This window comes from Symphalangus syndactylus, chromosome 17, assembly GCF_028878055.3.
Source record: "Symphalangus syndactylus isolate Jambi chromosome 17, NHGRI_mSymSyn1-v2.1_pri, whole genome shotgun sequence".
Taxonomy (NCBI): Eukaryota; Metazoa; Chordata; class Mammalia; order Primates; family Hylobatidae; genus Symphalangus; species Symphalangus syndactylus.
The window spans coordinates 86,091,944-86,115,971 of record NC_072439.2 but is presented as its reverse complement, the minus strand read 5'-3'; the positions used below and the strand labels follow the sequence as shown (position 1 = coordinate 86,115,971).

The 24,028-nt window shown below is 53.5% G+C and overlaps 1 protein-coding gene across 10 annotated transcripts; it reads right to left on the bottom strand.

Moving 5' to 3' along the window:
* Positions 1-2,168: 2,168 nt before the first annotated feature.
* Positions 2,169-23,018, bottom strand: CHRD (chordin). Of its 10 annotated transcripts, XR_010116674.1 has the most exons (24): positions 22,470-22,693; positions 22,141-22,244; positions 21,571-21,700; positions 21,310-21,438; positions 21,119-21,218; positions 20,916-21,003; positions 20,406-20,547; positions 19,993-20,297; positions 19,768-19,915; positions 19,499-19,605; positions 19,275-19,394; positions 18,215-18,371; positions 17,669-17,889; positions 16,774-16,887; positions 16,182-16,445; positions 15,999-16,092; positions 15,830-15,886; positions 15,460-15,563; positions 14,904-15,006; positions 14,149-14,303; positions 13,895-13,997; positions 6,746-6,898; positions 4,199-4,304; positions 2,169-2,471 (listed from the first exon to the last, which is right to left on the bottom strand). XR_010116674.1 is itself a non-coding variant. In XM_063621870.1 (23 exons), the coding sequence occupies exons 1-23, from the start codon at positions 22,615-22,617 to the stop codon at positions 13,469-13,471; spliced, it is 2,868 nt and encodes a 955-aa protein (XP_063477940.1). In that variant the 5' UTR covers positions 22,618-23,018; the 3' UTR covers positions 13,062-13,468. The 10 variants fall into 10 exon arrangements, 4 of the variants coding, with proteins under 4 accessions (XP_063477940.1, XP_063477941.1, XP_063477938.1 ...); XR_010116673.1 differs by lacking the exon at positions 4,199-4,304 and having other exon boundaries at positions 2,170-2,478; XR_010116675.1 differs by lacking the exons at positions 2,169-2,471; positions 4,199-4,304 and adding an exon at positions 4,838-4,913.
* Between the last annotated feature and the right edge of the window lie 1,010 nt (positions 23,019-24,028).

Below are 24,028 nucleotides of genomic sequence, written 5' to 3'. Positions count from 1 at the left end.
TAAGATGTCTAGGATAGAGAATAAGCAAATGTGTAGAGACAGAAAGTAGAATCAAGGTTATAGAGGTTACCAGGGGCTGGAGGAGGTGGGGTGAGAAGTTACTGTTTAATGGGTACAGAGTTTCTGTTCGAATCTCGGCTCACTGCAACCTCTGCCTCCCTGGTTCAAGCAATTCTCTGCCTCAGCCTCCCAAGTAGCTGGGATTACAGGCGCCCGCCACCACACCCAGCTAATTTTCATATTTTTAGTAGAGACGGAGTTTCACCATCTTGGCCATGCTAGTCTTAAACTCCTGACCTCATGATCCACCCGCCTCGGCCTCCCAAAGTGCTGGGATTACAGGCGTGGGCCACCGTGCCCAGCCTTAAAATGTAAATTTTATGTTATATATATTTTACTACGAAAGAGATATTTCACTTAATCTATATCTTGAAAAATATTAAAGGAGACCTATAAACACAGCCCAGAATGTTAGAATCTCTTTGCTCTCATTCCACTCCCCTCACCCACACATGCCTCTGAAGACTTCTCCTCCACACCTACCCACCCCCTCCAGCCCTACAGCCCTCGCCCCTGTACCCCACCTCTCTTCTCTCACTCTTAATCAGGTAAATTGACAGCCTCATTCCCAGCAAGAAAGAATATTTCCTCTTTCGGGTGGGAAAGGAGGGAAGAGCAGAAGATTCCCTTTGACAGGCTGCCAAAGGTAGAAAGGCTGTGGTCATGCCCACAGTAATAGTTATTGTCGCATCACATAATAGAAGCCGGAGCACTGAGTCCCCTCCACCTTTTCAGGGGCATGGGGAGCATTTCACCCCTCCCTAATGGTTCTCACACCTATTGTCAGATTCAATTACAGTGACGGCATTCAGTGCCAACTATACGCCAAGCAGGTACAGACTTTTTCTATGGTCCTTGTGACAATCATGCAGGTAACCATCATTAAGACCATGTTGCAGCAAACTGAGGCTCAGGCATGGCAAATGACTTGCCAAAGTCACACAGCTAACAAGTGTCATTCTCGGTTCATACCACTCTACTAAACTGCTGCCAGTTCAAGGCTTGCCGTATTTCCGGGAAGTCGTCACAAAACTGAGGTGATGGTGGTCAAGAACCAAGTCACTAGCAAAGCACACTTCCCTGCCTCCCTTCTTCTCACAATGTCTACAGAGCCCACATCTACTCAGCTGAGTCTTCTTGGCAACCAAAATGAATACACACATTGCAAACTATTAAGGTAACAACAGGTACGTGGAGAGAGGACGTCCAGCCTTGTAGCAACTTTGAACTGATCCTCAGGGGAGACCCCTCCTCCCTGAGAGTCGCATCTAAGACTCCTTCTGGCTGTTGCCACCTCTTGGAAAATGAACAGGGAGCTGGAGCTGGGAGCTGCTCCCAGCTGCAGTTCATTTGGGGTGTCCAAACTCACTTCTCACCAAGGCGCAGTCGTGAAGTATCTGCTTTGCCATCAGCTGGATGGGGCTCAGGCTGTGGAGTTTTAGTGTCACCCCAGCCACTGGGTCTTCATCCAGATGTGCAAAGAGAACAGCCACCTGGCATCATTTCTCTTTTCTTTTTTTCTTTTTCTCTCTTTTTTTTTTTTTTGAGAAGGAGTCTCGCCCTGTCACCCCAGAGTGCAGTGGTGCCATCTCAGCTCACTGCAACCTCTGCCTCCCGGTTTCAAGCTATTCTCCTGCCTCAACCTCCCAAGTAGCTGGGATTACAGGCACCCTCCACCACACCCCACTAATTTTTGTATTTTCAGTAGAGATGGGGTCTCGCCATGTTGGCCAGGCTGGTCTCGAACTCCTGACCTCAAGTGATCCGCCCACCTCAGCCTCCCGAAGTGCTGGGATTATAGGACTGAGCCACTGTGCCTGGCCTAGCATCGTTTCTCTTAAAATTCTGACAATCTATGGCAAAACTTATATGTGCGGTAATAGAGCCAAGCAAGGAAAAGAGATATAAAACTATAAACACAAGGCAAACTCAACAAAACACACAGAAAGAAGAAAACTCCAAAAAAAACTCTGTATTCTCCACAAAGAATTTTTCCTAGTTTTTTTTTTGATTTTTTTAACCAAATTTTTTTACTTCAAGGAAACATTTTTATAATTAAAAAGTATGATTCACTAAAACTACCACCTGAAATTTTGAAATAAATCATGGCATCATAAGGTTCAGGATAAAAAGGCTAGGGAAAAAATCAAAGGTAAATGAAGCTCATTCTGAATTGCACTTCTCATTTTATTAAATAATTAAATTGTCTTCAGTTTATACTTTTCTATTTTCTGAAACTTTTCCAATGGAGAATTGTTACATCTATAATCAGTCAAAAATAAAGCGCTATAATTTTTTATTTTAGCTACGTCAGGAAGTCTCCTTACCACCTATTTGTGGAGGAGGGGAGGGGAAAAAAAAAAACCTTCTTTTGAAGGTCTTCCCTGGTGCCATTTCCAGTGGTACCTCGGCTGGAACCTATGAGAAAAAAAAGTTCCTTCATAATGATGTCAGCCTTGCTTTAAAAAAAAAAAAAAGTCTCTAAAACTCATGAAAAACACAGTTGATGTGAATCATATGTCTGAGTGGCAGAGTTCCCACTAAGCTGGGTGAGCACACAGATGTGCAGGACAGAAATTCCTCCCCACACAGTGACTCTTCCTCTGTGGAGCTGTTGAAGGTAAACAGCCCAGCCGCTGTAAATGTTCCTGCTGGCTGTGAAGTCCCCATGCCCCTACCTCCTCACCCTTCAGTTATCCATCCCTTTCTCTAACCCTCCCTCTTATCAAAAACCAATGCCCTCCCCCTACCCCCCTGCGCCCCGCCCCGGCACGGTGGCTCATGCCTGTGATCCTAGCACTTTGGGAGGCCAAGGCGGGTGGATTGCCTGAGCTCAGGAGTTTGAGACCAGCCTCGGCAAGACGGTGAAACTTCATCTCTACTAAAATAGAGAAAAGTAGCCAGGCATGACGGCAGGTGCCTGTAGTCCCAGCTACTTGGGAGGCTGAGGCAGAATTGCTTGAACCCCAGAGGCAGAGGTTGCAGTGAGCCAAGATCACACCACTGCACTCCAGCCTGGGTGACGGAGTAAGACTCCGTCTCCAAAAAAAAAAAAAAAGCAATGGGGGCCAGGCACGGTGGCTCACGCCTGTGATCCCAGCACTTTGGGAGGCTAAGGCGGGTGGATCACCTGAGGTCAGGAGTTCGAGACCAGCCTGGCCAACATGGCAAAACCCTGTCTCTGCTTAAAAAATACAAAAATTAGCTGGGCGTGGTGGCACGCACCTGTAATCCCAGCTACTCGGGAGGCAGAGGCAGGAGAATTGCTTGAACCCGGGAGGCCAGGGTAGCAGTGAGCCAAGATCGTGCCACCGCACTCCAGCCTAGGTGACAGAGCCAGACTCTGTCTCAAAAAAAAGAAAAAAAAAGCAATGGGATCTGACAATAATCATTCACATTTGTTGACTGATAGATTATACTTAAACAGATGACCTAATATCTTAACCAGTCATTAGCATTTTAAAACTCTCATCTTCTAGTTTGAGAAGAAAAAACTTCTACTGAAGGAATTTGAGGCATCAGCCAGCAGGTGCAGTGATGTTTTTGCCAAAGGGATGGGTGGTGGGGTCCTGAAAGTATTATAAATCTGGTTTAGACGTCCTCAGACTTGGGTTGGGGGGTGTCAGAAGGAAGGGTGCTGGGCCTCTCCCCAAGTGAGCCCCTACTCCCTTGGGAGGAAAAACGGGCTGGGCTGGTTCCAGCTGCTGGAGCTACTGGGGGAGAATGAGGCATCTTTTGTCCTCCAGTATCTGAAGCCTCCCCTTCCAAGATGGTCCATTGGGTATCTCCCCTCACCACCACTTTTCCTTTGTTCCCCTTCTTCTTTTTTTTTTTTTGAGACGGAGTCTTGCTCTGTTGCCCAGGCTGGAGTGCAGTGGCGTGATCTTGGCTCACTGCAACCTCTGCCTCCCAGGTTCAAGCGATTCTTGTGCCTCAGCCTCCCTAGTAGCTGGGACTACAGGTGCATGCCACCATGCCTGGCTAATTTTTGTATTTTTAGTAGAGACAGGGTTTCACCATATTGGCCAGGTTGGTCTTGAACTCCTGACCTCGTGATCCACCTGCTTCACCCTCCCAAAGTGCTGGGATTACAGGCATGAGCCACCGTGCCCAGCTGTTCCCCTTCTTTCACATTCACCCCTTGTCTCAGAGCTTCCAGGAGCTTCTTTGTGTTTTCTGGCCTAGTGCTTCTTTAGGTGGCATTCAGTGAGATTTTCACATTCCAGCCTCCCTTGTCTGCCAACCTGGAAACCAATTTATGCTTCATGTGGCATTTTGGCCTCTCACATTTCCGACCACAAGATATGTGCTTAAATTGCAACTCTTCTTGAGTGGAGATTTTAGGATAGGGTCCCTTCCTAGCCCTGAGATCCCCCTTCCTTCTTCCCCTTTTCCAGACTGGCAAATGCCTGGGTGGGTTGCATCTTGTAAGCAAACTTGTGCAAGCATAACTGACCCATGAATGGATGTGACCTCATTGTACCAGGTAGTAGCTATTGCTTTAACGCTCACTCTGGTCATATTTCGTCTTCACATAGCATATCATTTAAATGTTAGATGAAACACTATGTCCTTTGAGATTTAAATATAATTGAATCAAGACTTTATCCTCTATTTTTGTAGAGATCCAGTTCTCACCCCAATATCCCAAGGGACTCATTTTCTCAGGGTCCTCTCCTACTGTGATATTTACCGACCTATTGATTTCACATGAATCTCACCATTATGGCAGGTCTCTTCCCTTCATTTCTCCTGACAAGGAACTTAGTCACGTTCATGAATTTTTAAAAAGTATTATATATCCCCATGGCTTTATTTCCATGTCACGTCACTGGGGCAGTCTCTGACTACCCCTTTCAGAATTGCAACCAGAAAAAAACAAAGACAAAAATAAATAAATAAATAATATATATATATATATATTTTTTTTTTTTTTTGAGACGGAGTCTCACTCTGCCACTCAGGCTGGAGTTCAGTGCTGTGATCTCTGCTCACTGCAACCTCCACCTCCCGGGTTCAAGCAGTTCTCCTGCCTCACCCTCTTAAGCAGCTAGGATCACAGGCGTGCACCACCATACCCTGCTAATTTTTGTATTTTTAGTACAGATGGGGTTTCACCATGTTGGCCAGGCTGGTCTCGAACTCCTGACCTCAAGTGATCCGCCTGCCTCGGCCTCCCAAAGTGCTGGGATTACAGGCATGAGCCACCAAGCCCGACTGAAAAGAGAATTTTAAAAAACAAAAATAAAACAAACAAAATACAAACAAAACAAAATTGCAATCAGATCCTCTCCCTCTGGAATTCCCAGTTCTCCTTCTGCTCTATTTTTTCCATAGCACTATCTTCTTCTGGCACACTATATAACTGACTTGTTTATTATATTTATTGACTATCTTCCCCCACTAGACTATAAACTCCACATGGGCGGGGCTTTTTGTTGGTTTAATCCACTGCCAAACCCCCAGCACTTAAGACAGTACCTGACAGGCCGGGCGCAGTGGCTAACGCTTGTAATCCCGACACTTTGGGAGGCCGAGGCGGTTGGATCACCTGAGGTCGGGAGTTCAAGACCAGCCTGACCAACATGGAGAAACCCCATCTCTACTAAAAATACAAAATTAGCCGGGCATGGTGGCGCATTGCCTGTAATCCCAGCTACTTAGGAGGCTGAGGCAGGAGAATCACTTGTACCCGGGAGGCGGAGGTCGCGGTGAGCTGAGATTACGCCACCCCAGCCTGGGAAACGAGCGAAACTCCATCTCAAAAAAAAAAAAAAAGACAGTACCTGACAAAAGAAGATGCTCAATAAATATTAGTTGAGTGAATACACTTACATGAAGCTTTGTAGTATGGCAGATTTTGCTAAAAATGTCAGGTGATGGGCTGTCCACAGCCTTGTTACTCGTAATGTGTTCCTGCACCAACAGCAGCAGCATTAGCTGGCAGCTTGTCGGCAAGGCAGCATCCCAGGCCTCACCCCAGACCTTCTGATCAGCATCTGCATTTCAACAAGACTCCCAGGTGATTCACATGCGCATGAATGCTTGAAAAGCACTGGTCTAGGCCATGTGCAGTGGCTCACGCCTGAAATCCCAGCATTTTTAGGAGGCTGAGGTAGGAGGATCACTTGAGGCTAAGAATTCAAGACCAGCCTGGGCAACATAGTGAGACTCCCCATCTCTATTTCAAAAATAAAAATAATACAAAGAAAAAGAAAAACACTGGTTTATATCACAACAATGCAAACAACTTAAACTTGGATCTTAGACATCCCCGTTCTTAAAAGGTTTTTTTCTTATATGTAAGAAATTGGTAACATTGCACTCCAGCCTGGGCAACAAGAGTGAAACTCTGTCTCAAAAAAAAAAAAAAAAAGAAAGAATATGTCTCCACTGCTACCCCTACAGAAGGCAGAAAAGACCACAAAAGGTTTGAGTTTTAAAGGACAAATTCTTGGTTTTGGTTTTTTTTTTTCCATTCTTTTTTTTCTCCCTAAAGGACAAGTCCTTTCCTTTTTTTATGTTAGTGTTGGGGAGAATGTCCCTGGCTTCCCTCCCTCTTCCCCACCTTCCCTCAGAGTGGGGGCTGGTCACGGACCCAGGCCACCATGTTAAAAGCTGCCGGGCCACCAGGAAGACCGGCAGCACAAGCCAGCCTTGCCTATGATCTCCAGGGTGTTCTTACCGTAAGTGTGGAAGGTCACAGCCATGGCCACCTGCTCCAGTCTCACAGGCCTCTTTGCCAGGCAGGCTCATGAGACCCGCCAGCTGCTGGGCTGGAAGCACATGTACTTGACCGAGTTGTCTTCCCAGGACCTCGACAGCAGCCCTTCTGCCCCTGCATGGAGAAGTATCCAGTTCGATGCCTGTCAGGCAGCAACCCTTGCACTGGCATCGGCTGCCTCTATCTGTGCCCCCTGCTTGTCCCACTGCACAAATGAGAGAGTGAGGAGTCTGTGTCTCCACAGTAGGCCTGGCACCTCAGTGGAGCACGACGAACTTCAAAAACGGAGGCTCCAAAAGAGGCTGAACCAGCCCAGCCAAGGTAGGTGGACAAGAAAAAACTGTGAATGGCCGGGCGCGGTGGCTCACGCTTGTAATCCCAGCACTTTGGGAGGCCGAGGCGGGCGGATCACGAGGTCAGGAGATCGAGACCACGGTGAAACCCCGTCTCTACTAAAAATACAAAAAAAAATTAGCCGGGCGTGGTGGCGGGCGCCTGTAGTCCCAGCTACTCGGAGAGGCTGAGGCAGGAGAATGGTGTGAACCCGGGAGGTGGAGCTTGCAGTGAGCCGAGACTGTGCCACTGCGCTCCAGCCTGGGCGACAGAGCAAGACTCTGTCTCAAAAAAAAAAAAAAAAAAAAAAACTGTGAATGACTCCTCCCGAGAAATGGCTGGGGCCCTGGCCAATCTCTGCTGTTCACGTGAGGAGAGGACACCCTCCAGGCCTGCTCAACACCTATCAGCTGAGAAGCATGGATTCCCCTGGGAGAGCTCTAGCCAATTTGCAGAAAATTTGCCCGATTCTCTAAGCTAGGGAAGATTTTTTTCAAACTTTTTGTTTTTGTACCTCCCTGGCCATTTTCAACGCAAAAGGTCAGATTTCCCTTAAATGCACTCCATAGCTTTCCTTATTTGTGCAGAAAGAAGTGCACTCCTGCTCCTGAAGCTATCGCACAAATACCCTATGCTGGGACATCACAGCCACTTCACAGGTGAGGATCAAGGCGCTGCAGAAGGCACTGTAGGGGTAGAACCTGGCGTGGGAGTGGGAGCAGGGCCAAAGCTGGGTAATGAACTTTTCACTGACTAAAACTTAGAAAAATACTGAGTGATTTTTTTTTTTTTTTTTTTTTTTGAGATGGAGTCTTGCTCTGTCCCCCAGGCTGCAATGGCGCGATCTCGGCTCACTGCAACTTCTGCCTCCAGTGTTCAAATGATTCTCCTATCCCAGCCTCCTAAGTAGCTGGGATTACAGGCGCAAACCACCATGCCCGGCTAATTTTTGTATGTTTAGTAGAGATGGGGTTTCACCATGATGGCCAGGCTGGTGTCAAACTCCTGACCTCAGGTGATCCACCTGCCTCAGCCCTTCAAAGTGCTAGGATTACAGGTGTGAGCCACTGCACCCAGCCATCAGTAATTTTTTTTTAAGAGTGGTTGGCTATCCAGGAGTTGGAATAACAGGTGGATTTTTCTTTCCTTCTCACATATTTGTATATTACCATAATTGTTAACAATGATTTACTTTTATGAAGAGCAAAAATAATTCTGGCAGCTCCCTTTGTACATGAAAACATATCAAAGCCAAACAATGTTGTAAGCTCCATTCTCAGAGCAGCACAGTCATTCCACAATCTCTAATAAGTCCTCCCCTTTTGTCATCCCTAACAATGTATTTCCAGCATTCCATAATACCCTCTATGCAGGCATTCCATACACACAGGCTTTTCTCGTCACACATCATATATGACTACCTAATATTTGACAGGTGAAACTGTGTCTCTTTCAGCATGCCCAGAGAAATCTTTCTTTGCCTTAATTTTATTACATGATGAGACCTCTCCTTTCTGCCACTTTTGTTGTGTCAGAAGTGTTGCCAAAAAAAAGGGTCCTCATCCAGACCGCAAGAGAGGGTTATTGGATCTTGCACACAAAGGAACTCAAGGCAAGTCGCAGAGTGCGGTGAGAAGAGATGGTTTATTGCAAGCTACTGTTTCAGCCTAGAGTGTCTTCAGAAAGCAAGAGGAGGAATGCCTCTTCTAAGGTTTTGTTTTTTTGTTTTTTTTTTTGTTTTTTGTTTTTTGGTTTTTTTTTTGACGAAGTTTTGCTCTTGTCGCCCAGGCTGGAGGGCAATGGCCGCAGTCTCAGCTCACTACAACCTCCGCCTCTTGAGTTCAAGCGATTCTCCTGCCTCAGCCTCCCAAATAGCTGGGATTATAGGCGTGTGCCACCATGCTGGGCTAATTTTTGTATTTTTAGTAGAGACGGGGTTTCACCATGTCGGCCAGGCTGGTCTCAAACTACTTACTTCAAGTGATCCACCCGCTTCGGCCTCCCAAAGTGCTGGGATTACAGGGGTGAGCCACCACACCTGGCCTAAGGTTTTCTTATATAGGTTTCTTATCCATGTAAAAGCTAAGTTATGTCTACATGTGGGGACTGACAGCATGACATTTATTATGTTGCTGATTTAAAGAAAACTATCCTTGGCATTTTAGTGTGTAAGTACATCAAAGCTTGACTATAACCATCATAAAAGCATACGTTGTTATGTGATATGGGGACATCAGGACATTCTGCTGTCATAGGTGTTTGTCTTTGCAGGCATTGTGAAGTTGCTTCCTGAGCTGTAGACATGACCATGGGTCATGACTGGCAAGGAATGTAACTGCTAGTTTTGTTGGTTTTTTGTTTGTTTGTTTGTTTGTTTGTTTGTTTGTTTGTTTTGAGACAGAGTCTTGCTCTTGTTGCCCAGGCTTGAGTGCAATGGCGTGATCTCAGCTCACTGCAACCTCTGCTTCCTGGGTTCAAGTGATTCTCCTGCCTCAGCTTCCCAAGTAGCTGGGATTATAGGCGCCTGCCACCATGCCTGGCTAATTTTTTGTATTTTTAGTAGAGACAGGGTTTCACCATGTTGGCCAGGCTCCAGGCTGGTCTAGAACTCCTGACCTCAGGTGATCCATCTGTCTCTGCCTCCCAAAGTGCTGGGATTACAGGCGTGAGCCACCATGCCCGGCCTACCTGCTAGTTTTAAGATGGAGTTGACTTTTTTTTTATTTTTATTTTTGTTGAGACAGAGTTTTGCTCTTGTTGCCCAGCCTGGAGTGCAATGGAACAATCTTGGCTCACTGCAACCTCTGTCTCCCAGGTTCCAGCGATTCTCCTGCCTCAGCCTCCCGAGTAGCTGGGATTATAGGCACCCGCCATCACACCTGGCTGATTTTTTGTATTTTTAGTAGAGATGGGGTTTCATCATGTTGGCAGGCTGGTCTTGAACTCCTGACCTCAGGTGATCCACCTGCCTCAGCCCTCCCACACCCAGGAGGTCCCTGGAACCCCCATCTGTCCCTCTGCCCTGTGGCAATTTCACACATCCATGGCCAAGATTTTAAAACTATTGTTCTTAAGTCACTGCACAGACCCTGCTCTGGTGACATGGACAAAAGTGAACTGACAGCTGCCAGCAGTACCACCATGCCATAGCTCCAAACTGTTCGCTGTTCATCACCTACCTTAGCACAATCTGGATTTGGTATATTAAAAGTGGGCAGAGTGTCACTAGGGAATGCCTAAGAGGTAGTCACACAAGGAGAAATTGGCAAAGTGGATTACTGCACATGAAGGAGTTTTCTCTTCAAAAAATGTTGTATCAGAACCACCCCATTTCCTCAGCCAAGCAGGTATGTATTTCCTTCTGTCTGTTTCTGCTGGAGAAGCTCGGTGGTCGAGTCAAACCCTCTGCAATGTGAAAGGCCTGACTGACCCCAGGGTGAGAGATCAAATTTTAAATACTACGGGTAACTGATTTGAGACACTGAAATACTAAACCCAGGAAAATGGGCCTCTGCTTGGATTTTGCTGCTGTTGTTGTAGGGTTTTTGGTTTGGTTTGGTTTTTTGGAAAGGGAAAGGCCTCTCTGACTGATGTGCAGTTGCCTGAAGGGGAATGGATGGGGCATTGAATGGGCATTGAATGGATGGGAAAAATGAACGATGTTCTTGAGGTCTCTGAACATCAGGGCTTCCAACAAGTCTGAAATGAAGTTCCTCACACACTGAACAGGGTTGGCCCTTCTGAGTCACCATACCACTTCCCTGGGGCTCATCCAGGGCCTGGAGACTGGCCAGCTTTGGTTGGAACACAGGCTAGGATGGGAAAGGTGTTTCAAGGGTTTTTGCCTAAAGAGGACAGGGCTCTGCCTGGACCCATCACCTGCTCATTGGTTCACTCAGCTGACGTGCACTGAGGTCTGCTCTGAATCCCTCCTGGTGCCTGTGGTTCCAGCTCTGTGGAGCCCACCGAGCCATCCTAGAGTGACCCACCTGCCTTTATCCTTCCCCTAGTCTTGTAAGCATCAGTAACAAACTCGGGTTAAATCCAAGGATCAAAATTTCCCTTTCCAACCCTTCTTCCCACCAAAGTTTCTCACCAAGGAGGACAACACTGTCAGCGCACCATTTCTGGGCCAAACCTCCATCATACCACAACTGGTGCCTCACTCCCACACTCAACCTCGTGCTGAATACTGCTGCTTTTTCATCCCTATCTGGCCCTCACGATCCTCCTATTAACAGCCAGGGCTCTGGCCCAAGTGGTTATCCCCATCCTCATCATCCCTGAATCCTCAGTCCAGCCCCTCCTCTCCCCTAAGCATTCAGCAGGGTATCAGCTGCCAAATGCAACTGAAGCCCATGACCACTCTCCTCCCTGCAGTTCTCCCTGCCTTCATTCCAAACCAGCCCCACAAATCCCACCTCAGGGAGAGTGCCTTTTGCAGCAAATACATGCCAGGCCCTGAGCTGTGTAATGCACGTGTTCTGATTGAATCCTGTGAGGGGGATATCATGTGTTTTTTTTTTTTTTTTTTTTTTTTTTTGAGACGGAGTCTTGCTCTGTCACCCAGGCTGGAGTGCAGGGGCGCTATCTTGGCTCACTGCAAGCTCCGCCTCCCGGGTTCACGCCATTCTCCTGCCTCAGCCTCTCCGAGTAGCTGGGACTACAGGCGCCCGCCACCACGCCCGGCTAATTTTTTGTATTTTTAGTAGAGACGGGGTTTCACCGTGGTCTCGATCTCCTGACCTCGTGATCCGCCCGCCTCGGCCTCCCAAAGTGCTGGGATTACAAGCGTGAGCCACCGCGCCCGGCCTCATGTGTTTTATAAAAGGGAAACAGGGGTTCGTGAAAGTTAAATAACTCAGCTAGTTAACAGCAGAACTGGAACTCGATGCTTCCATGGGCTAAGACAATAACTTCTTAACCACACACAGCATGCCTAACACTCTATAAGGAAGCTATGATTTCCCTTTCCCCTGCCCTACCAGATCACAAAATCCCAGATTCATTTGACTCCACATTGTTTATATGAAAGATGGATCTGCAGCTACATACATTTGTTAGATTTCTGTTCTGATACCCTCATTTCCTAGAGCTTGTCAAAATGCCTGGGTCTTGATGGTAGGAATGAGGGAGGGGAGAGAGAAGAGGGTAACAGGGCAGGAGGGTCTTGTCTTATTCTCTACATGATTTGGTCTCAAGGTAAGCGCAGCCAAAAGCTGGACCAGAGCTGATTCCAATCCACTCTGACCCCAGTTTGCCCCAGAACTGGTCCAGAATACGAGTTTCCAGGAAAAAACCAGGAAAGTGTTTGCCTCGTTTTAGACAAAGAAGGTAGAGGCTGGGCTAGGTGTGGTGGCTCATGCCTGTAATCCCAACACTTTGGGAGGCCAAGGCAGGAGGATCGCTTGAGGCCAGGAGTTCAAGACCAGCCTGGGCAACATAACAAGACCCCATTGCTGTGAAGGAAGGAGAAGGGAAGGGAAGGGAGAGGGAAGGGATAGGGAAGGGAAGGGGAGGGGACGGAAGGGGAGGGGATGGAAGGGGAGGGGAGGGGAGGGGAGGGAAGGGGAGGGAAGGGGAGGGAAGGGGAGGGGAGGGAAGGAGGGAGAGAGGGGCTGGTGACACCTTTGATTCTCTCTCTGGAGCAACTTCAAACATGAAGTCAGCAAACATGCCAGCGATGTGGGAAACTAAACTTGAGTCAAAATCCTGCTTCTACTTCCCTAAATTCTTGAGTCTCTAGACCATCTCAAGGACCATCCCCAGCCCCTCTGCAGAACCCAGGCATGCCCGCCAACTGCCACGCTATCCTCTGCCTCTCCAGAGTCTCTTTCAGCTCCCCAAGGGTCAGAGCTCCTCTCTCTCACCTCCTACTCTCTGCCCCTTCTCCACCAGGCCCCACTCAGGTTCCTGGCCGCAAAGAGCCAACCTCATGCCCAAAGACTGAAAAAGAAATGTTTTAATAAATACAAAACTCTCCAATAATGACTCTGCTCAGCTCAGGGGCAGCAGGAGTGGAGTGTCGGGGGCCCTTGGTGCTGAGTGAGGATAAATTAAAAATCCCAACAAGCCAGTGACATTATGTACAGAAGGAAAGGAGTGGGGCTTCCAGGACAGAGGCCGAGGGTGGCAGGGCAGGATTTGGAGTGGCTGTGACCTCGGTCTGGCCCAGCTGCCTCTCCCCCTTGTGGAGCTGTGGTTCCCAGAGGTAGTGGGGGTGGGAGCAGAGGCAGGACAGAGGAGCAAAGGCACTGGGCTTCCCACAGGAGAATGCGAGAAGGTCCTCGATGCCACCCCTTCCCCAGCACAGGCCCCATCCTCTTGGTCATGTGGCCCTCTGGCTGCTCCCTAAGAGCCTTCGGCTTCTTTCTCCAGCTCTGGATCAGTTCTGGTCTCTGGGGCTGCTGGAGACAGAAGGGAGGGAATGCTGGAGGAGGGGAGAGGGAGTGGAGAGGCACAGAGAGGCATGGAAGGCAGGGCAAAGCATCCCTGCCTTGGTCCCAGAAAGGTCAGCATTTTCTAAACAGGTCAGTGCACACAGCTGGGTGACCTTCATCTCGTTGCTTAATTCCTCTGAGCTTCAGAAATCTCATTTGTAAAGAAAAGGTCATAAATAACAATTCCACCAGGTTGCTGTGAGGGTGGATTGGAATGGCACTTGTGAGGCAGGCTGCACTGTTCCTGTACACAGTGAATGCTCCCTTCCCTGATCAGGAGTCCCACGGGCAGGTCACCCTCCACTCACAGCTGCTCACCCTGGACTCCCTCACTTACGCCGCTGGTGGGCCATGCAGCGGGAACAGCATCGACTCTCCTTCCCCGAGCCGCAGGACAGTGGCAGTGAACAGTCATCCCGCTCACAGTGAGGCACCCCTGCCTGGTACAAGACAGAGCAGACACTGAGTGTCCCCCAGAGGCACTGGGACACAGTGGCCTTCAGCGTCTTCAGGGACCTCCCTGGGAAGGTCTCTCTACTCCAGACCAGGCCCTCAGTACCCACCTCACACAAGCCTCTGCTCCCCACTTACCCCACATCGGCAGGTGATACAGCTCATCTCTCCAAAAGGGGGCACTGAGGGGTGCCAGCTCTGACTCTCTGGGAACCACTGCCCAGCAAAACGGCAGCCCCGGGGCCCATCAGCCTGCATGGGGTCCCCCAGCTGGGGGTGGGCCCCCGACCCCACTGTTGAGAGGGAAAGAGAAAGGGTCAGCCCAGGAAGACCAACGAAGTTTTATGAGTATTCTCTTTGAATACCCAGCACCTAGCAGTTTCTGGCACTTAGTAGGTGATAAATTTGGATGGGTGGGTGGGCAGATGAATGGATGGATGAAGGGATGGATGGATGGATAGATGGATGGATGGATGGATGGATGGATGGATGGATGGATGGATGCATCAAGGGGTGGGTGGATGGATGCATCAATGGGTGGATGGTTGTATGGGTGGATAGATGGATGGATGGATGGATGGATGGATGGATGGATGGATGGATGGATGGATGCATGCGTCAATGGGTGGATGGATGGATGGATGGGTGGATGGATGGATGGATGGATGCATGCGTCAATGGGTGGATGGATGGATGGATGGATGGATGGAGCAGGAACCAGAACCCATCATACCCCACTAGTATATCACATTCTTTCCACTGCATTTAGAGACCTGGCTCTAGGCTAGGCACAGAGCAGTGCTCAGTATAATGCTCAATTAACTTCCCCTCACCCAGGACAAAGCCTGCCTCAACCCAAAGGTGAGGCCTCAGTGCCCAGCCACCTCTCTCACCTGGACACTGTTTGCAGCAGTCAGTGGGGTTGACACGGACAGGCTGGGCACAGGCCAGCCGGGGACACTGTACCTTCTCACAGTGCACCTCTCCAGTGCCCCCCTGTAGGGATCCATTGAGCAAGGAGTGTCAGGCAGGGGGCACATAAGCCTCCTGCCCACTCCCTCTCCTATTCCACACCTCAAATGCAGTCTCTCTGTGGCCTTTTACTCAGAGGCCCAGACTTGCTTTATAGACCTAAACTCAGCTCCTCATCGGAACCCTGCAAGGTAGGTGCCATCATATCTGCTTACAGGAGAGGAAAGTGAGGCTCAGGGACAGAAGGTGCCTAGGGTCATTGGCACCAGTTAGCTGGCAGAGCCAGAATCCACACCCAGGTCAGCCCTGTTCCTTTTCCCACAGGAAGCAGACTCTCAGAGCACAAGGGCCTTTTCTCATATCGTTTTGATCCTTGAGCCCTCCTCACCAAGGACGGGCCTTCCTCACCTGGCAGCCCCTCCCCATCTCTGCAGACCCCGCTGGGTTATGGCACCAGAGAAGATTGGGTGGCCATACCTTGCAGGTGCAGACAGCACACTTAATTAAGCCAAAGGGGGGCACAACGGGGTGCCACCGCGTACCCGCTGCCCGCCAGCTCCGGTCACCATCAAAATAGCAGCCTGGTGGGGAACAGGGCCCAGCAGCCATTAGTATGAGCTCATCAGCTGGGCCCACAACCAAGGCTTGAGCCTCAGGCCACCCCCACACGAGCCTAAGCCAAGGGCCCACTTGGGGGCCAGTAACACTAATGAGTCCTGTCAGGCATCGCTTGGAATCTGTGCCCCTCAGGCCACCCCCTATATATTCTTCCCTTCTTATCCCCCTCCTGCTTCAACCTAATGGCTCCTCTGGGGCCTCCCACCCTGAACACACCCTTCCAGCTCACCCTCTCCTGGGTCCCGGCTCCTCAGCAGCCCTGGCAGGTCTCTGACATCTTGTTTCTCTGTGGAGCCAAAGAAATGGTGAAAGCAAAGGGTGACCGTCCTCCTTCCCTCCCCAGAGGACCTGTCCGCACCGCGCCGACTCCTCCCTCCACTCCCCTGCAGAGAACTCACCAGGGCAAACAGGGCAGCACTGGTCGGGAGCCTGCACCGGGTGTGGGCAGCTGGGCGGTGGGCACACCACCGGGTCACAGATCACCGTTCGTCTCTGCAGAGAGCAGCAGAGGCATTGACGGGAATGGCCAGGCCCCTTGCTCCAGATCCCAGGACCCAGTGTGCCCTTCCAAGACCTCCTACCTGGCAGGTGCAGAGGGAGCAGAGAGGGTCGTAGTTGGGCGCCCAGCGAGCCCCGTGGGGGCGCTGCTGCCCCTCGAAGAAGCATGTATTGGGGTCTCGGGGCCGTCCAGGACCACCAGGTTTGGCGGGTGCTAGGGCCGGGAGACCAGGCACCACAGGCGGCGCAGCAGAGGCTGTATCTGGAGTCCCTGGCGCCCGCACCCCCTCGGCCCCGGCCGCCTCCAGGCGCAGTCCGCCCACCTCACATTGGTTGGCGATGTGCACCTGGGAGGAGAGGCCAATTGAGGCTGCGCTGGGGCTCCCCCTCGCGTCTTTACCAGCAGCAGCTGGCCAGCCAGCAGGAGACACCTGGGCCCCCTGAGCGCTGCAGTGGCCCAGGAGGATGCCATTCACTCCACAATCATCTCAGCTGCCAGGGATAGGGTGCTGGGCTGCCAGCCTCCTCATGTAGCTCATTCTCCCCACCAGCCGGGGGGTGTGATACGACCACCCCCAGGACTTGGAGACAGCAAGTGACTAGTGCAAGGGCACACAGTGCGCCTCCAACTCTGCACCCTCCCCACTGCCCCCACTGCCCAGACTCCCCACCTACCTGCCCTCGGAGCTCCCCTCTGGGGCTACCCTTGGTGGTGATCAGTAGGGAGGCCATGCCTTTTGCCAGGTGCCGCAGCAGCTCCGGCTCCAGGTCCTTCACCACACCCTGGGCCTGCACGTAGACAGCATAATGGATAGGAATACGACACTTTAGGGCTGAGCCTACTGTCCCCACAGTAGGCTTCTTCACAGATGAAGAAACTGAGAGCCAGGGAGGTTAACTAAAGTCTTCATGGTAGCAAAGCCCATTGGCAATAGTGTGGAGCTTGGAAGCCAGGTCTCTCTGATTCCAAGTCCATAAGAACTCACCCCACTTGAAGGGCTTAGTCCATCCCACCTACCCCCCTGAGGTCCAGGATATTACATACTATCCAAGACCCCCCACCAAAAAAAGACATAGAAAGGAGAATGAATAATAAAAAGCCGAGTCAAGCCCATGCCAGCTCTTTTTTTTTTTTTTTTTTTGAGACGGATTTTTGATCTTGTCGCCCAGGCTGGAGTGCAATGGCACGATCTCGGCTCACTGCAACCTCTGCCTCCCGGGTTCAAGGGATTCTCCTGCCTCAGCCTCCAGAGTAGCTGGGATTATAGGCACCTGCCACCACGCCCGGCTAATTTTGTATTTTTAGTAGAGATGGGGTTTCTCCATGTTGGTCAGGCTAGTCTCGAGCTTCCTACCTCAGGTGATCCACCCGCCTGGCCTCCCAAAGTGCTGGGATTACAGGTGTGAGCCACTGCACCTGGCCTACAAATCACTGTTTAATTTATTTTATTTATGCCAGCTCTTCTATACCAGGCTGCCTGCTCTCTGCTTTCCCCACCACAGGCCCACACAGCCCTTCAAGCTAAAAAACAGAAATGTTCCAAGCTGCCGCCTACCATCACATCCTTACCTCTGAGCCATAGAATCCCTTCAGCAGCCGCCGAGGCCCTGGCGTGCCAGGAGGCCCCAGGAGGTGGGCAGTGACAGTGCCTTGTTCTGAGCCACCAAGCCCAGCCAGCAGCACTTCATAGTGCAGGTGACAGTGGGTATCCAGGGACAGCCAGGCGTGCCCTGCTGCTTGGCTCTTCACAGGGGGTAGCACCAAGGCTCCTGCTAGGGGCACGGGCAGTGCTGGGTCCAGACAGAGGAGAGATGACAGGTGAGAAGGTGGCCTAGGGCAAGCCCTCAAACCCCGCATTCCCCAGCTCCCCAGCGCACATTCCAGGAGCTGAAAGGCACTGTCCACAGGTCCAGGGCCTGGAGAGCAGCAAGTTTTAGACCCTTGCACCTCGGCAACGGGAAGAGTCTGCCAACAGGGCCACCCTATATGTCCCCACCTTCAGATGGCAACAGGAGCTTAGGCACAAAGAAAGACACACCAGGCTCTGGCTGTCTGCCACCAGCCCTCAAATGTTCTAGGAAACCAAAGGGCAGACAGACCCCTAAGGACACTCACTGTCATGGCGCGCGCTATGCCCACTGTAGGGCAGGGCAGCCACGTGCCCCCGAAGCTCTCCGTCTGGGAAGTCCTTGGTGCCCACGTTCAGGAAGAGCTCATTCTGCAGCAGCATATGAGCCCCTCGGGCACCCAGCCCAGGGCAGATACCCACGGCCTGGGGGCAGGGGAGGATAGGCCTTCTCAGCTCTCACACGAGCCCAAGGTTCTGAAGCCTTGGGCCATTTTGTGCCCCAACTCCACCCACACACACTTCCACACACCTGAAACACAGGATAAGGACCTGGCAGGCCCAGTTTCAAGGCCCTGCCCTGCCGCTTCCTAGCTATGTAACAACCGTGAAGAGTAACTTAACTTCTCCAAGCCTTCACTTCCTCATCTATAAAATGGATACTGTGAAAGCCAAAAAATATGTAAGGCCACCAGTGCAGCACTTAGCACATGGAAAGGCCCTGTAAGTAGCAACCATTGCCATTACATTTACTACTATGCAGCCTGTGGCACTGTTCTCCAGGTCCAATGCTCCCATTTGACTGTGAGCTTGCTAAGCACAGGGGCCACATCTGATTTGCTTTGTACCCTAGTCCCTAGTCTGGGGCTCACTAAAAATGTCAAATCAGGCCAGGCGTGGTGGCTAACGCCTGTAATCCCAGCACTTTGGGAGGCCGAGGTGGGCGGACCATGAGGTCAAGAGATCGAGACCATCCTGGCCAACATGGTGAAACTCTGTCTCTACTAAAAATACAGAAATTAGCTGGGTGTGGTGGTGTGCCCCTGTGGTCCCACCTACTCAGGAGGCTGAGGCAGGAGAATCGCTTGAACCCAGGAGGCAGAGGCTGCAGTGAGCCGAGATCATACCACTGCACTCCAGCCTGGCGACAGAGCAAGACTCCATTTCAAAAAAAAAAAAAAAAAGAAAGAAAAAAAGTCAAATGAATAAATGAATGAGTGGGAGAACCCATGAGTGAGTGGATGATAATGAACATCCCTGCTCATCCAACCTGGCTTCCCACAGCCCATGCATTGGACCCTGGGATCCAGCTCCACCTGGAGCCCTCACCGTGTGTCCTCCTGGCTGGAGTCCAGCCATGTGGCACAGGACAGTGCGCTGATCCCTCCGCTGAGGCTTGGTCTCCAGTGTCATGGCTACCACCTCACTGCTTGTCCCTACCACTTGCACCTGATGGGCAGGGATGGAGGAGGGCAAAGTGGAGAGGCAGTAAAGGCCTGGGGCCTGCTGCCCACCCCACCCCTCCCCCACCTTCTGCAGCCCCTGGCTCTTACCTGATAGATCAGGGAGCCATTTCCTAGCAGCGTGAGGCTGGCCGAGCCGGCAGCACCCGTCTGGACTGGGATCAGGGCATCAGCCCCACAAAGGACACTTTGCAGGACTACGGGGGGGCAAGACACGTGAGGCTAAGTTTACTCCATGGCTGCTTACACCCCCAGTCCTCAGGATCTCTCCCATACCCACCCTTGCCCCTTCCCTGGCACGTGTCTGTGCCTCTCAGTTGTGCATGCCCAGGGCACCAGCCCCCCCCACCCCGCCTCACCGTCGCAGCTCTTCCTGGCAGCAATGTGTCCACTGATGCGCAGCCCTGGCCTGCCTGCCCTCTCCAGGGCCATCTGCAGCTCCCCCAGCACCAGCCAGTCCATCTCCTGGACTGTCAGGTTGGGCAGCACCTCAGCAAAGCCTGGTTCCTGGGAACAGAGCAGGGTGTGATGGGCAACAGCAAGAGGCCAAGACAGGTGGCAGCAAGAGCCAGATCCCCACTCACCTGGGCTGAGACATTGGCCTGAAGTTCTCGCAGTAGCTGCCCCTGGTGTAGAATCTGGAGCCTCAAGGGAACCTGGGTTAGTCCTGCAAGGCCGCACATGTGGGCCTTTCTGAGACAGGTGCTCTCCCTAACCTTCTCACATGTTTTGCCCCCATCCCACTTACCCCCACTCCTGGGTTCCAGCAGCCCTCGGAAGAGCAGCAAAAAATGCAAGGAGTCCTCTGTGTCACTGAGAGTGAGCAGGGTGATGCCCCCTATGCCCTGCTGTGGGGGGCCTTCTAGAGTCAGGATGGCACTGAAGGTCTCTGGGGAAGGGATGATGATGACAGCCCGTCAGAAACCGCCCCCCTCCCCTTTCCTGGGGGATAGAGAAGACTCAGAACTTCACGCCCCGGGGGCTCTTTGCTGCCTACCTGCAGCCAGGGCCCGGTGCCGGATGAGAGGCCCCCAGACCTCCCCTGAAGGGTGAGTGAGTGTCACAAGTGCCACATGCAGCTGTTCTGCCCTAAGGAGCCGCAGAGACAACCGAGGCACTGCCCGCCACACCCCACAGACCTGGAGCAGAGAGACAAGAAGGCCCTATGCTCAGACACTGTGCAGGCTAGGCCAATTAGGAGGCCCAGGCAGGCCTGATGAAAAAGGAACATGGAAAGGAACCTCCAGGGTGCCCTAGGAAGCTTAAGAAAGAACGCTGGAGCCAGATGCTTGGGTTCCAGTCCTGGCTGCACCACTTACTAGCTGTGTGACCTTGAACAAATCACATTATCCTACTGAGCCTCAGTTCCCCCTTCTGTAAAATGGGCATCATAATGTCAGCGCCTTCCTCCCACTGGGCTGTGGTGAGGACCACAGGAGGCAATGCAGAGCATGCTCTCGGCACAGTGCCCAGACTGAACAAGTGCTCATAAATGGCATCATCTCACCAGGCCATCTTGGGTGGGGGCTGCAGGGTGCTCAAACAGGACACTGCCATTGGAGTCTGAGAAGCGGACCCTGGTAGGGCGGTCCAGCCTGAGAATGAGAGGTCGGGTGAGGCCGGACTGAGCCAAAAGCAGCCCCTCCCAGCTCTCCCAGTTTCCCTCCCGGGCCGGCAGCTGACCCCTCCTTGCTCCTTCCCCTTTCTCACCGCCTGTAGGAGATGGAGAAGCGGAGGCTAGAGCGCAGCAGCGACACTCGGGCTCGTGCCACCGCCTGCGACCTCGGCCCTGTCAGCAGCGCCACGAAGTCTGGGACAGGAGGAAGATGGCCTGAGCACTGTCAAACGCCGCTTTGGTGGCCCAGCCTCAACCACAACCCCGCTGTTCGCCGGCCCCCTACCCGTGTGGCCGTCACCACGGGCCCGCTCCTCAGCGCCTGGCTCCCCGCGGTCGCTATAACTGCGATGCTCCGGGTCCCGCGGATACTCGAAGGACAGGCCGCTCGGCTGCCGCTCCGAACTGCTGCGCTCTGCGGGGAGGTGGGGTAAGAACACAGGTTTCAGCTGGCCATGGGAAGATCCAGTCCGACGCCCCATCCAAGTGGCCCGGGACCTAGTATCGTGGCCCTGCCTCCCTCCCTGCAGGGCGGAGCAAGCCTTACCCTGGGGGCAGGACTGGCAGCAGTGTCCTGGCAGCTGCCGCGGCTGCCCACAGGCCAGGGTTGGGCACTCTGGTTTGATGTTCTTGCAGCTGACCCTGCCAGGGACCCTGGTACGGCGACCCCACTGAGGCTGCTCCCGGAAAAAGCGGGAAACCCAAGTGAGTGCAAGATGCCAACTGATGAGACCCCCCCCAGGCAAGGATGTCCCGCAGAGTCAGCCAGCTCTGCCACTTACAGGCTGCGTGACCCTAGACAAGCTACTTCATCTCTCTGGGCCTCAAGGTCCCTGTCTGGAAAATGGGGATAATAATACTCTCTATCTAGCAAGGCTGCCATGAGAGTTAGATGAGCAAGGAACGAAACGGAGTTGGCACAGAGCCTTACACAGAGTGGGCGATCAGTAACAGCACCTAAGACTTGAAGGGGCTGATTCCCCTTCCTCCACCAGAAAAATATCCCCAACATCTGCCGACTGGGCTCCTTCTCAGCAGCTCCGAGTCCACTCCGATGCCCGCGCGACCCGGCGCTCCCCACCCGCCAGGGCCCGGGCCGGCGGCGGGGTGCACTCACCGCCTCGCAGGCGCACAGCACGCAGCGCATCACCCCGAAGGGCTCCCCCAGGTCCGGGTGCCACGTCTCGTCCAAGGCATAGACCTTCCCGCCGAAGGAGCAGCCTGCGGGAACGGGCTTGGCTGGAGGCCGCTGCCCAGCTCGCGCCGTGTGCCGCCCCGGGGGCTGCCCGCGGGTCCCGGGTCCCGGGCACCGCGCCCTTCAGCCCCCGCCCACCCTCCGGGCCGCCCGCCGCGCCGAGCCACCTGCGCCCCGCGCCCCCTCCGGGCTGGCGCGGACTCGCCCCGAGCCCGACTCCCCGCCCGAGCCTCCCCGGGGCGCCCACCTACCTGCCGCTCCCCGAACGGGCAGCGGCTCCTTCTCGGAACGGATGGGCAGCGCGGGGGGCTCGGGGCCGGCGCCGCGGGCCGGCCAGGAGCCGAGCAGCAGCAGCCCGAGGAGCAGCAGCGGGGCCGGCGGGGCCGGGAGGCTCGGCATGACGCGAACGGGACAGCTGGGGAGGCGGGAGGGAGGAGGGCGCGGGAGCGGGCGGAGGGAGGGAGGCGGGAGTGCGGAGGGCGGAGGGCCGGGCCGGGGGCGGTGCGGCGGGAGGGGGCCGGGGCCGGGGCCGGGGCAGTGCCGCAAGGGGCTCGTCGGGCGGCCGCAGAGTCGGCGCCGGGCCGGGCGGGGCGGGAGGAGCGGCCGGGAGGAGCGCGGGCGGGCGGGCGCTGACCCGGGCCGTACGCGGCTCTACTGCCCCGGGCGCCGGCTCCGGCCCGTTTTATGCCCCGCGCCCGACGCCCCGGCCGGGGGCCTCCTCCTCAGCAAACGGGGCGGCGGCGGCAGCTCGGCGAGGGGCCGGGCTGAGCCCGGGGGGTCCGGCCCAGCAGCAGCGGCCCGGATCGCGGGTGGGGGAGGGGAGGGAGGGGCTGGGACCGGGCAGGGGAGGAGAGAGGGGCGGGAGGGGAAGGGGGAGCGGGGGAGGGGAGGGGGAGGGGAGGGACCAGGGGGCGCGAAGAGGGGGAGGAGAGGCGGGCCCGGAGCCCCCCGCTGCTGGCGGCCACAGGGCGGCTGGACCAGGAGGTCAGTGTCCAGCCCAGGACGGGAGCCACAGGCTAGGGAGGGGCAGAGGCTAGGCCTGAGGCCTGGACCGCTCAGTGAGCGAGGACCCGGTTCCGCTTCAAGGATGAATACTTGTCTTTAAAGATGACAACCTACAGGAAAGGCCCATTAGCCGATCTCCCCCTGCCTGGGCCCACATCGCCCCCCAAACCCTCACCACCCTCTCTCACTGCCTAGCCTGCCTCCCAACCTCCTCTCTGAGGTCGCTCCTCATTCTTGTGTTACCCAGGACAGGGACCTAGCCAGAAACCGGCAGCATTCCCCCTTCTGTGGAGTAACAGTATCTCCCTCTCATTGTAACTTATCCTCAGGTCCATTCGACAGTCCCCTCTTGCTTTCTCACCCCCTTCCTTCACCCAAGGGACCCTCTGCCTCTCCAGCCCACTCCCAGCCTCCTTTCTCTTGGTTCCGTGGTCATGCCTGCCTCCCTGTCTCTGCCTCCCACACACACCCACTATCCTCCCAGCTATCCCAGCACCCTCCTTCCTAATCTTGGGAGACATCTCGTCTGGCTGGACGGGAAAATTCCAGGATCTAGGCCACACTTCTCAGCAGACATGCCCATCCTTGGGGAGGAGGAACAGGAGAGAGCCTGAGGAAGTTCTGGGGGACAGGGGGGATGATGGGATCAAGGTCAGGCCAGGAAGCCCCTGAGGACAGAGACTGTGGGGAGACTGGGACTGGGAAGAAAGCAAAGGAGCTAGAGCCAGGGCCAAAGGAAAAGGGGGGCCAGCAGGGAGGTATTTGCGGGGGAGGTCCAGCAGCTGTCTTTCCTAAGACAGGGACA

Bases quoted from the DNA above. Each gene is read 5' to 3' on its own strand.
- CHRD (XM_063621868.1), bottom strand. From the start codon at position 22,617: ATGCCGAGCCTCCCGGCCCCGCCGGCCCCGCTGCTGCTCCTCGGGCTG. The intron at 17,890-18,214 runs GTGAGTGTCCTT...GTCTGGACCCAG, and splicing joins GCATAGCGCGCGCCATGACA to CACTGCCCGTGCCCCTAGCA. The intron at 15,007-15,459 runs GTATGGCCACCC...GGATCCCTACAG, and splicing joins GTGCTGTCTGCACCTGCAAG to GGGGGCACTGGAGAGGTGCA.